General features: G+C 36.3%; 1 protein-coding gene across 5 annotated transcripts in view; it reads left to right on the top strand.

The window, feature by feature from the left end:
• slo (calcium-activated potassium channel slo) overlaps positions 1-13020 on the top strand; it is a 52696-nt gene that overhangs the window by 34038 nt on the left and 5638 nt on the right. For 2 of the 5 annotated variants that reach the window (XM_066392643.1, XM_066392644.1), the window contains 14 exons: positions 914-1069; positions 1127-1203; positions 4841-4909; positions 5868-5918; positions 6893-6916; positions 7555-7617; positions 8919-8948; positions 9225-9366; positions 10018-10083; positions 11097-11271; positions 11325-11549; positions 11611-11890; positions 11950-12086; positions 12141-12253. In XM_066392643.1, the coding sequence (XP_066248740.1) occupies positions 914-1069; positions 1127-1203; positions 4841-4909; positions 5868-5918; positions 6893-6916; positions 7555-7617; positions 8919-8948; positions 9225-9366; positions 10018-10083; positions 11097-11271; positions 11325-11549; positions 11611-11890; positions 11950-12086; positions 12141-12253 (1608 nt within the window). The remainder of the gene's footprint in view (positions 1-913; positions 1070-1126; positions 1204-4840; positions 4910-5867; positions 5919-6892; positions 6917-7554; positions 7618-8918; positions 8949-9224; positions 9367-10017; positions 10084-11096; positions 11272-11324; positions 11550-11610; positions 11891-11949; positions 12087-12140; positions 12254-13020) is intronic. The other 3 variants (XM_066392647.1, XM_066392646.1, XM_066392645.1) reach the window with 2 other exon arrangements.

Genomic DNA, 13020 nt, shown 5'->3' with positions numbered 1-13020 from the left:
CAAAAACATGCCACAAATAAGTGATTAGGGGATAAGGCATTTTAGAACGCAGCATTTTAGTGTGTTTAATTCAGGGGTACCTATCAAAGAAATATCGTACTTTATGCTATGTTCCAAGTTAGAATTATTATATTGCAGTGTTATGGAAATCGCAGAAATCCATTCAGTATTTCCTCTTGCTGTGATTTCCATAGCGCCAATTTTTATGACCGCCCTGTATAGTTCGTTATTGAAACATGAAACGAATAGCAATGCAAATTTAATCAAATTTGTGCTCCAGCTTGAAATATATTCGCTTCTACTAACCCGTACTAATTCGCTTGGTTCAAGCCGTTTGTCCGTTTTGGGTGCTTTTGCATGAATGTTGCATGTATATGTTTTGTATAATTTTATCTATAATTGATTATCATCTAGGCAACGTTAAGGGGGGATTCCAGGGGAGAGAAAGGAAAAATTAAATATGATGTGGAAGTCACACTTTGTTGCAGGTTTTAACCTGATCTTTCAGCAAATATTTTGTTCAGAACGACTACTTCGCTATCCGTCGGTTTCTGAAAAATCGTTCTGAATTGAGGTTCATAAAGGCCTTTTCCCTTTTTTCATTTCTTCGAGCTCTCCAATTCCAATAGTTTTACTTCGGCTAATGAAGTTGATTCTAGACCATTCGCAATTAAGAGCCAAATTATTGAGGCAGGCTTGGAGAGAAAATTAAATTCCTGTTAACCTGGTTCTTTTCCTCCATATCCATGGAAACTATACTGCAGCTCAAATTCTCTGCATTTCAGTAATTTCAACATAAATAAAACGTAGCTGTTCTGAGCAAACCCTTTCTGTTGCTTAGATTTCTAGGGCTATTTATACTAAAACTAAAACATTTCTCAATTCACTGAACCAGCCTTGTATTCTAAAATAGGTTGTGCTTCACTAAACTCAAACTTCTCCTTTTGGCGATCGAAGTTAAGGGCGTGGAGGGAGCGGACACTAAAATCTCCATCAATCCAAAAGGGGCGAAAATAGTCGCTAACACGCAAGGATTTTTTATAGCTCAATCAGCCGATGAGGTGAAGAGGTAAATGTCCATCCAATTAACCACTTATCTCTTTAGGTGAGATGTTTGGAATTCCAGGGCGTGGTTTTACTGCAAGGCTTGTCACGAGCAAATAAAAGACGAAACTTTGATCAAGAAGTGCAAGTGCAAAAATTGTAAGTGTGCATCATTGCTACCTTTGATATTCTCTAGTAATAATCATTCCAAACCCATTCGGACACACTGCAGAATTTCGGGCATAATTCTGCTTGATACGATATACAAAATTTAAGACATTGTTGAAGCGGGACCGTCTTCCTTCACAGAAACTGTTATGACTGTAATTTTTGTCCTGATGGAAAATGGTTCTGCATCACATTTGTGACTCAGTTTAAACGCAAAAATTATAATACCCTTTCTGATGACTTTTAGTGGCACAACAGCGTAACTGGTCCCACGATCTAGGTAAATCATTGATTCTAGATCGTTCTAGATCTTGCCTGCGGATCAGCTCTGATTTTGTTTATTGTTCTCGATTTTTAATCATTTTATTTTGTTCTAGTGCACCAAATAAAATAACGTTTTTGCGTTATTATTGCCCTTGAAAAGCAGTTGTGCTTATTTTATTTGGTCCATTTGCTACATTGAAATTTACTGTTACCTTTTATGCATTCGACACGTGTTTATATACTCCCCTCACTCTTAGCCATTTTCAGTACGTAATGTCGACTTTGTAGATATTTTGCCATTACATGAATCCTAAACATTGTTTGTAGATTTTTCACGGAGTGCACATTTTTCCCGAAGAATTTTGAACAACTTTTTAAATTTTTTTCAATTTTCTAGGCTTTGAAATCGCTGACCAGTTCTGCCTGCGTAACGGAATGTATATTGACACACATTCTGTACCCCTTTTGCACATTAAAATGCATGGCTGAGTTTACGTCCCTATTTTCTCTATTTTACCTACGAATTGTTGAACATAATTTAGCTGCGAAAATGTCCAGGCTAACAATACTTGTAATTTGAAAACAAAATTAAGGCCTGAACTAAAACTGGTGAGGTGAACTCAGTAATTTTCGTATAAATTATTGAACAATCCAGATTTGGAGGCACAAGCTTGACTGCAAATTTTGCACTCGAGCAGGGAGCGTTTTGTTTAAATTTTCTGCAGTGATAAAAATTCCTACATATATCCGTTTGTGTGTAGTATAGAGTTTATTTCCAAAACGTTCTTACACCATTTTCTAGCTGATTCATTCCGATACCTTTTTTAATTTTGTTGAAGTAGGAATTTTGTTTTAGCATAAATATAGGTATTCGTCGCGATCTGCTGAAGCATAGAATCAGACCTAACTGGTTTCATATTTTTTCCGATAATTTAAATGCGAGCAGTAGCAAGTGATGATGATCTTCCACTGGTTACTACCGAGACTTCTACCGTTACAACCATAGCTGCTAACGTGATTAATAACCGATTAATAACTTGAAAAATAAGCGTGAATAATAGAATAAATGCGAAAGTTTGATTTTCACAATTGGATATATCACAAAGAGTGGATTTATTCAAAACGAGTCTCATACAATTTCAATGTGACCCAATAAGACAAACTACACTGAATGTTTGGCAGTCAACCGTAAAACATTCCTGTTCCGCATCACTAACTAATGCAAGAAAGTGGAGTGTCGGTTCTCGTGGAAGACACAATCCATTTGCTTTCCTAAAAATACTCAAAAAGATTTGTGTTTTGACACGATAAACAGTAAATAAATCCGTCTTAAAATTCTTGGCCACAAAGGCCAGTATTGGGAACCTAACTGAATAGAGATATTGCGCAGGTAACCAACTTCACAGTAATTCCCCGGGAGCTCTCACATGTCTTTATGAAAATAAATGCTCCAGTACAGGTCCTTCGTCTGCAATTTCTCTCAAACAACAGCAACGCTAAACTGGTTGCTAAGAAAATTGCATTTATATAAGTGAATGAAACCTGTCTAAAAGGATGATGTTGCTCCGAAACACGAACACTTGAAAAATAATCTGAGGGCACGTAAAAATAGATTGCGGGCACGTGAAAAATAATCTGGAGGCACATAAAAAATGAGCTGCGAGTACGTAGAAATAAGGGAGAAAAATGGATGTGGAACAAAACGAATTTGAAAATAACAAATTTATTTTACCGCTGCTTTAGTATTGACTTGTCGTGATTTTGTTAAGAAATTCTTTCTGCAAACTGATGGCGCAGATAATGGTTTAAATGCGGGCTATTCGAAGGGTTTCTGCTAAAATTGGAGTGCTTTAGGGGAGGTTTTTTCGAGATTTAGCAGTCCAGAAACCATAATTTCCCACAATGCAACTCGTTACAGCGGACACTGTTTTGTCGCATTACTCAAAGAAATAAGTAGTCAGCTTCATCACTATCTAATCCCTTCAAGAAAGCAAACAAAAAAATATTCCATTTTTTCGCTTTTAATAAAGCAGCCAATTATGGAGAAGCATCGAAGACTGTTCAGGTCTTAATCCCCTTTTCGAGATCATTAAGAATCGTTTGGAAAGACTAATTTTATTAGAAATCGGCTGCAACTAGAAAAATAAAATATTCTGGAAAACAACACTATACACAATGGATAAAGCTCTGGAAAAGAAAAAAAAGAGAATTACGTGTGTTAGTTTTCATCTCACCAGTTTTAATACTCATATAAGAGATTCATACACGACATGTATACATTCCCATCACCTTCCCATCTATAAATAGGCCAATATCTGTTCGGTGAAAAGTTTTAGCCCTTTATGTTCAGGGATTATATACAAACCGTGCGGCAAATTCATCTTAGAGAATATCTCTTATCTGGCTCTAGCCAGGTGTTTTTAGGGTAATGTAGCACCTCTGATTGATCTGACAACTTTCTTATTTAAGTAAAATAGATGGAACGGTTTAACAATAAGAATCTTAAATATCAGGACATATTTACTTTATTGGGGAATTCTAGGTGATTGTTACATACAGGGTGTTTGGAAAAATTAGTACAGAATGGAGGTGAATGTAGAGCTAAAAATAGTAAAAAAAGTTCCTAATAGCGTTGATCCAACGGAGCATCGTTACTGAGATATGTCCCTCCAAAGGGATCCTATTATTTGGATATTTTTTAAAATAGCTCTCTTTCTGATTGAAATAATGGAATAAAAATTGTAGATAGTAATCGTATCATAAGAGTCTTTAACCGTTATAAGTTTCATTAAAATCCATTATAAATAATCGATTTTAATGGAACTTATAATACTTGAGGCCCTTGTGGTATGATTAACTACAATTTTCATTCTATTATCTTAATCAGAAAAAAAGTTATTTTGACAAATGTCCAAATGATAAGATCTCTTTGGAAGGCTACATCTCAGTAACGGTGCTCCCTCGGACCAATATTTATAAAAACTTTTTTTACTATTTTTGACTCTACACTCACCTTCTTAAGTTTTGTTCCAACTTTTCCAAACGCCCTGTATACAAGTTCTACACCTTATAAAGTAACATTATAATTCCTTGCCAATAAGTTTCGTCTTGTTTTTTTTGTTTGGAAATAACTCCTCATATAGAATTAAGGGTTTGTTATAGCTGTAAAATTGTACACTATTCTTAGTTAAAACTAACTGAGAATAACGTTTACTTTTCAGTAAATTCGACTCCTCTAAAAACCCTGACTTCTGCATGAAACTTTATTCCCAAACAAAATAAAAGAAAAAACGAACCATGTGCCTCAAACGTATAGAACATACTTGCTAATAAAATCGAGATTGTGGTTTTTCGCTTTTTCCAGATGTCGGAATGATCATGATGCAAACGGGTATGGTCAAACAAGGCCTTAACTACCAAAGATACCTCGATGGTAGGCCACAGTTAAAAGTTCCTCGCTTTGCGCTTAATCGGTGTATTTTTTCGTTTGTTACTGTGACGGGTGAAATTTTTAAAGGAATGTTTCTCTTCCACTCCCAGGGACTAATTGCATGCATTCAGGCTAACATTCAAAATTATGAAATGACCTTGAAACCTCTATGTCAGCCTGACCTATACAATTGGCCCTAAGAAACTAAATACAGCTAGGTTTGGCATGCGTACTCATTGGATTTACTTGAGAGCTTCTCTACCGGTCAATCGCGTTTATGCAAAGGCTGAAGTAGGGAGGTTTTAGAGGAAATTTGCTTGTTCTTGACCAAACCAGGCTAATACTCCATGTCTATGCCATTCTGAAGTATGAAGTAATTTGATAAGTCTGATTTTGAGTAAGTGATGTCGACAAAAAGGTATCATTCTCGAACGTATGGAATGTCCCACCTGAAAATGTGTCTCAGGAAAGGAGCATTGATCAAACAAGATCAGTTGAACGCTCTTGTGCTTCGTTTGGTGTAGATATTCCGCACGTTCGTCTAAAAAATGCACTATCAAAATCAGGCCTACCAGAACACGTACATTCCTAGAAAATGTAAAGCAACAATACCGTCCGTAACTGCTTGCCAGATCAGATAGATTTTGACATTTTACCTAAGCACTGCCTTATTAGATGTCAACAAATCCGGATAACTGCTCATGAAACCAGAGAGTGTTGAATAGAAAACATACACCTGAGGACGATGTTTCACGAAAAACACTCGGTAGAGTCTATAACACACGCCGTTTTTATTATGCTAGCGCTTAAGCCACCAGGCGGAAATGTTTTGCTAACAATAAGTCTACTCACATTAAGCCAGTCCCTCGTACATACATGCGTATCCCAACCCTGTACACTGTATTTCCCATCCAACTTTTCTAACCGAAAGTAATAATTTCTTTTGATTGATTGTCTGCAGTGGCGCCGTTTAGGAAAGGGGTCCGGGCCATCCAATTGGTTGGCCGAGCAAGTACGTATGTTTAACGTTTCTTTTGTCTCTTGTTCTTCAGTCTAAGAGTATTGCTATCAAATAGGTCAATATATTCGATAAATGGTCAAAATCACTCTTCCACATGGAAAACACACACACACAATTCGTGTAGCACATTATTGTTGAAGATGACAACCGATGAAAAGATGTCTCATCACTGTCTTCTATTTATTGAAGCACTTATCAAACTATCACAGAACACTCATACCCGATTGAACGTGTTTTTCGAGGGTAATTCTCCAGGAACCTCTGAAAAAATTCAAGCGTTCCTTGAAGGGCACACAGTAAATCATACTACCTTTAACTATCTATATGTGCTAGATTGTGTGTGTGATACTACTAGATTGTGCAATAGAGGTTCTACTATGTGTATAGAAACTTGAAGTATTAGTTTGTATAGTTTGATAGTTTCGAAACGGTTTGTTACACAGGTTTGCAACTGTTCATTGAGAGAGAGAAGTATATAGAGATCCTTTAAGTCGACAAAGATAGGAGAAATGCGTTAAGTGGAGGAGAAGATTGCAAGATGGTGGGGAGAAGATTGGGACGTCCAGTCCAAAAGTTTCGAAAAAGACATCGGAAGTGCAGATTTGCTATGCAAACATAGAAATTTTCTGACGAAAGGTCTTTAAGGCGTTATACTGAGTCAGTGTCTTGACATCAAAAGGGGGATAAACATTTATCAGTTGCGTTGATGAGCCAAACTTACTTATCATGCATTATGATATCAACAATTTAACCTTTGAATTTTTTTTTTTTAATTTCATAAAGCCATGCTTGTGCCATGAGATCAGACTTTCCCTATTTTTTTTCGATTCAAAGGATATTTCCACCCTCCCTGAACAGCTGCATCCTGCATAAAACAATTTAACATTCAATATTAAACTTATAGTGAGTATTTTATCGTATTGATCGTGCCCTATTTCTTCTCTATTTCAATGACATTATCACAGGTCAGGCGGATTTGTCTCTGCTAAGTAAGTCCGAATCATCACCTTGCAACTCATTTCAATCACCTCTCCCACCATAACTATTATCACAAACAGTTTTCAGGGAAAAATATCAAAAAAATGAATTAGAAACTGAATTTTCAATCAAAAGAGAAACATCTTTTGCATGCACTTTTCCAATGTCCCCTGGCGCACTTACGTATGTTGAGCTCAACTCCATTTTTGCATAGGAAATAAAATTGGTTAAACTTTTATGAGGCATGAACCTGCTCTTTGCATGAGGTGTGCTTACAAAGCTTTCTGAAAAACTTTTGGTAGACGCCTCTGAAAACATTCTGACCACGTAGCTTTTTGGAAATCTTTGTACATTGTGTTTTGGTCTTTTGAATCTATTTTTACTTTTTCTGTATTTTTTGTTTGTTTTGAGCCAATTATATCTTAGCTAGAATAGTAGTAATGAAAACAAGCCGCTCTGAATTCTATTAGCTTCAGAACGGTTTTTACTTAGATTCTAGATCTAAGTTAGCCTTAAGTCAAATACAGATTTAATTTTTCCTCATTGTAACAACAAGGAATCTGTATTTTTGAACCATAATAGAATAACTATAGACTTAGCGTAGGCTACAAAAATGTAGTTGAATGCGAGTATGGTTTATGGTTTACAGATGACCATCATCCTCCCCCTACTTTTACACCACCAGAGTTGCCCAAGAAGGTTCATGTTAGAGGTACTTCACAGAACTTAGCTGATAATTCGCTAAACCGATGTTTTGTTTGCCTGTCCGAATTCACCGAAATCATTCATAATTTACGTTCAGTAATATACCAAACTTCAGTTATTCCATCAAAAGTTTAATATTTTTATGCTGGTCATATTGAAGTAGTTTTAGTGATAGAGAAATTAGGTGCTTAGGCGATGCGTTTTGAGATATATGAACTTTTTAGCAAAAGTTTTTATTTCTTTTAATTGTGATTTTTGTGTACAGGAGTGGCCTCATTTAATTCTTCTAATAATAAATGGATCCGTGACACTGCAAAAATTGATATTTAAAACGCTGATAAATGAAATTAAAAAATACCGATCTGCAAAAAAGTATAGCGGAAAATATGACTTTTTGAAAATTTTGGTTCATATTTTTACGTTTATCATTGCTTCTCCACCTTAGCGCCTTCATAATGTTTCTCATTAAATTCACATTCACGTAATTCATGTTCTCGCATTTGATGTATTTTAAATTTCTTGGCCTGAGCGCCTCTATCTGTCTCTATAAATTTACGTTGAAAAATTGCAGTTTTCAGCGGTGATTCAGTACTATTGAGCTGTAAAAGATCTATTGCCTTGGCTGAAACCTAGCAGGAGGTATGATATTTTTTAAAATTGTCGTTTCTGTAAGATTCTTTGATATATTTAGTTCTGCTTCGTATATTACGCCCTTCATTTAATTCACCCCTATTTTTAATTTTGAAACTTTGAAATTCTGAACACAGATGCAATGTTATAACTGAATTTTAATGGAGAATCACAATTTGATCCTTAAAAGAAAGACATTTTTTAGTTATTTCAGCAAGAACTGTCTTTTTCCACTTGCGTTATTACTGAACGTAATTCCAAACTACCAAAAAACTGTGACTATTGCAGATCTACCTACATGTTAATTTTATTTCGCACAAATCATCCATTCAACCATCGACTTTTAGTGTTCGTTTAGATGTATGCTCGTCTTAGTTGAGAATTTTAATTTATAATTTAATCACGAAAACAAACTGCTTCTTGACAAACTCTGCTAAATTTCCACCCTTCAGCCATTTAGTCTACACTAAAGTGTCCTTCTAAGTCCCTACCGCACTTACTGCTTCAAGAAACTTAGTTTCTATTGTCAGTCCATATACATTTTTGCAAAAAAATAAATTATTGCTCATAGGAAGTGTTAGCTTACACATCGATTTAAGTGGTAGCGTAGTCTAGTGAAAAAAAAAATGTGAATTGTGTGTTTTAGACTGATTCCTACTTAAAGTTTCTGTTTTTCAGGTGATATGAACCGACATGATGATCTACTTAGTAAGTTTTTGCTGTAAATAACTCTGTCAGTGTTTAGTTTAGTTAGGTGTAGGCTATCCCGCCTTCACATGCATATTATGTACAAAAGGGCTACAAAATTCAATGTGTTCGAGCAGTAAATAATTTCTCTGTAGCTGTGCTAATTAAGACGAATCTCCCTTTTAAAAATGTTCATCCAAGCGTTTTGCGTACTCTGTAATACCTTATATGTTCAGACACCTAAATTTCATATTAGGAGGCAGGTACTTGATGATAATAAGATCGCTCTGTTTTTAGTGGCCCACCGCAATCAGAACCACAGGAATAGCACAGTCCCCACGATGAATATGGTGAACTCCACGAAACAGGTGAACAAAGTGAAACCGAACATCACTAGGAACGCTACGGATAACTTAGTGTCTCCTAGTTTTAATTCCCGGTATGTTATACATTTAAAGGTTTTAGGATGATTACAGGAATACTGATTTTAAATCACTACTAATAGAGGTTAAATTTAAGATTCTGTCCTATTAGCAGTGAAGAAGGTAATACATTTTATGAGTTGGAGGTGTACACTACAAATCATTATTTCATAGATCTAAAGCGCTTATCAATTGTGAAATTTTACGTGGAATTTTTGATTTAAAAAAGTTCCTATCTGAAACAAAAATTTCAAAAAATACTTAGAGCTATTTTGAAACTTTGACACCCAGTATGGCTACCTGTACTATAAGCTGACGACGAATAAGAGTTTTCCAACAAACTACCAACCTACCAAGAAATTAGATATTACGAATACGTAAGACTGCTAATCCGGTACATACAGGGTATATGCAAATAGCGTCCAAGTTCTCCAGCACGATTTCTGTCTTGATTTAGCAGTACATGAGAGGTCTCAGATTTTGGGTAAAACCGGTCTAATAATTTAAACGTAAATACCGTTAAGAGTTGAAGAAAATTTTAAAAACTGTGTACTTCGATTGTTTCTCGTAATTTTCGAACCTTTCGCCACCGATTTTAAGCTTTACTTACTTAACAAAAAATAATTATACCTACATGTGGTGTGCTATCAGCAGTGTGCTATTTTCAGCCCGCCGGATCCAGACACTACGACTTACGCCGGCTATCATCTTGCCTATGAAGTCAAAAAACTCATGTACGCTTTAGCCGATACTAACTCTTCTAATTTTTTTTATACAACAGTGGCGTCCCTCGCGCAATTTGCATGCATGCTTTCTTTAACGAAAAGACAAGCCGATGCCGCCACTGGTCTTTAAACTTAAACGTTGCAGCTTGAGTAGTGATTTGCTTTTGGTGATATTTTGTTGACTTTATTAGTGTTGGTGTCTAGGTAATAATAACAAGATTGCTCAGTGAAAATTTTTTTAGGTAAGGAATGCAGTGATCACTTTCATTGATATGGTACCTACGAAATGTCCCAATATCAGTAGCTTCTCAGTCGTTCCAATTAATTACAGCTAAATTGAGTTAAATTCAAGTGAATTAGTAGCAAAAAGGGACTCGGGAAAACTTCTAATGTGTATGCGCGATAACCACGTTGCCAAGTTATACGTTTTTTTGGAGGAATCACTTAATTTACGTAGTTTCAGTATGAGTTTTAATACCTCCTTAAACTTCAATTTTTGCTAAAATAACTGCGTTAACAACAACGCATTTTCGCGTTATAATCTTCCATCGAAGGAAATGGTTTTTCTGTGATTCTATGAGTGACTTCCAGTAATGAGTTTACATGATACATTTAATCGAAAAGTGATATTTTTGATCAATTTAAGGCACCCCTATCATCCACTTGACCAGTTTGATCGCTTATCTCTCCTTCTTTCCAGATTTTTTGCAATATTTTACGCAGTGTTTGCTTGAATGTTTTTTGTTCTTAACTTTCTGCTACCTGCTGATAGGTCAGCCACATTTTTCATAGAATTTTTCCTAAAGGCATGTAAGAGGATAACCTAGATGTTGATCAAACGAAATTAATGTCAGAACTTTTAACGTTTTTCGAAGTATGTGCATGTGCTACTGCAAGTACGTCTAGGATAAACGACGTTAGCCGGTCTAGGACTTAAGCTAGATGTTGGTGTTTTTAGTTCTCGTTATTCTTGATAGAATTTAACAAGTTTTTCGTTAGCACGTCGCATCTTGAATTTGTAGGCCGACAAGTAGAAGTAGCGGGGGCACCAACCAGAACAACAACGGAGTGGCGCTGCCAGTGGGCCTAGCCGATGATCAAGCCAAAGATTTCGACTTTGAAAAGACTGAAATGAAGTATGACAGCACGGGGATGTTCCATTGGGGTCCGGCCAGGAACTTGGAGGAGTGCATCCTGGTACTGTCATGGACATTTTTCCCTGAATAGTCCGAAATTAATTTCAATTTTAGGATCGCAACCAAGCTGCGATGACAGTGCTCAACGGCCACGTGGTGGTTTGCTTGTTCGCAGATCCTGACTCTCCCCTTATAGGACTCCGGAACCTGGTCATGCCCCTGAGAGCCAGCAATTTCCATTATCACGAGCTGAAGCACGTGGTCATTGTAGGATCGGTGGATTATATCCGACGAGAATGGAAAATGCTACAAAATCTACCAAAGATTTCTGTATTAAATGTAAGCTCCTACTGCACCTACTGAGATTCCTTCCATTTTACCACTCTTTTTCATTCTTCAGGGTTCTCCATTGAGTAGGGCAGACCTTCGCGCTGTTAACGTGAACTTATGTGATATGTGCTGTATTCTCTCAGCCAAAGTGCCAAGCAATGACGATCCGACTCTGGCTGACAAAGAGGCAATTCTGGCATCCCTTAACATAAAAGCGATGACATTTGATGACACGATAGGAGTGCTGAGCCAAAATAACGAGAATGAAGAAGATGGAACGCCAGTGGGAAGTCCCATAATATTGCAAAGGAGGGGTTCGGTATACGGAGCTAATGTTCCAATGATTACAGGTAAAAAATCGAGCATTACAGAGATTAACCTGTATACGCAATTATCAATTTTATTTCAGAGTTAGTAAATGACAGTAACGTACAATTTTTGGATCAAGACGATGACGATGATCCTGACACCGAGTTGTACTTAACACAACCATTTGCTTGCGGCACCGCCTTCGCTGTCAGTGTGTTAGATTCTTTAATGTCCACGGTAATAAGCCACTCATAAATTCTGAGAAACTTTAATAATTTTACATGTTTAAAGACGTATTTCAACCAAAATGCCTTAACACTCATACGTTCACTGATCACTGGAGGAGCTACTCCCGAACTGGAACTGATACTTGCCGAAGGAGCGGGTTTACGAGGAGGCTACAGGTCAGTTATATGAAGAAAACATATACCTATATTTGCACCAGATTCAAAGAAACAGAGGTTTCTCAATGTTTTTTTAACCAAACTAGAGTTCTGATTCACAGCCAGAAGTAAGTACACTCCAGTTCGATGCTTAGATTAGTATGGATTTTGTTGCTTTCGCAGCGACGGAATTTTTTTTAAATATGACAGCAAAAAACAGCAATGTAAATAAATGAAAAAGAAAACGATTAATCCATCACCAGAACTTATGTTAGTAAAAATTCTGAAACAGAAGTTGAAGTTTGGCCGAATTTAATTTTTCTTGTAAGTGTTCAGATAGCAAGTGAACTCGATATCTCGCCCCAAACAGTTAAGAGTGTTTAAAAAGAAATAAATTTAAGTGCGACAAGTTGCAAACCACCTAAAAAGTTTTTCTTGAGAATCACATCAAGCGGATGGGATTTTGCTAGGATATGATGAAAAGGGCATGACGTAAATGATAAATTCATTAATATTTTATTTACTGGTAAATTTTCATTTTCGTTGCATTGCCGTAATAATCTTTCCATTGCTGTAGGTTATTCAATGGAAAACAAACACCTTAGCATACCATAACGCACTCAATACCCTCAAAAAGACAATGTATGAAATGGCATTTTCTCAGTTGTTGGGCCGTTTTTTATTGAGGGAAGCCTAAATACTAGCAAATATTTTGATCTTTTAACAGGAGAAATAATTCCTACTATTCAACAACAGCAAGATATTAATTTTAATGCTATCTAGTATCA

Source organism: Euwallacea similis, chromosome 8, assembly GCF_039881205.1.
Source record: "Euwallacea similis isolate ESF13 chromosome 8, ESF131.1, whole genome shotgun sequence".
Classification (NCBI taxonomy): domain Eukaryota; kingdom Metazoa; phylum Arthropoda; class Insecta; order Coleoptera; family Curculionidae; genus Euwallacea; species Euwallacea similis.
This window is presented reverse-complemented; position numbering and strand designations above follow the sequence as displayed.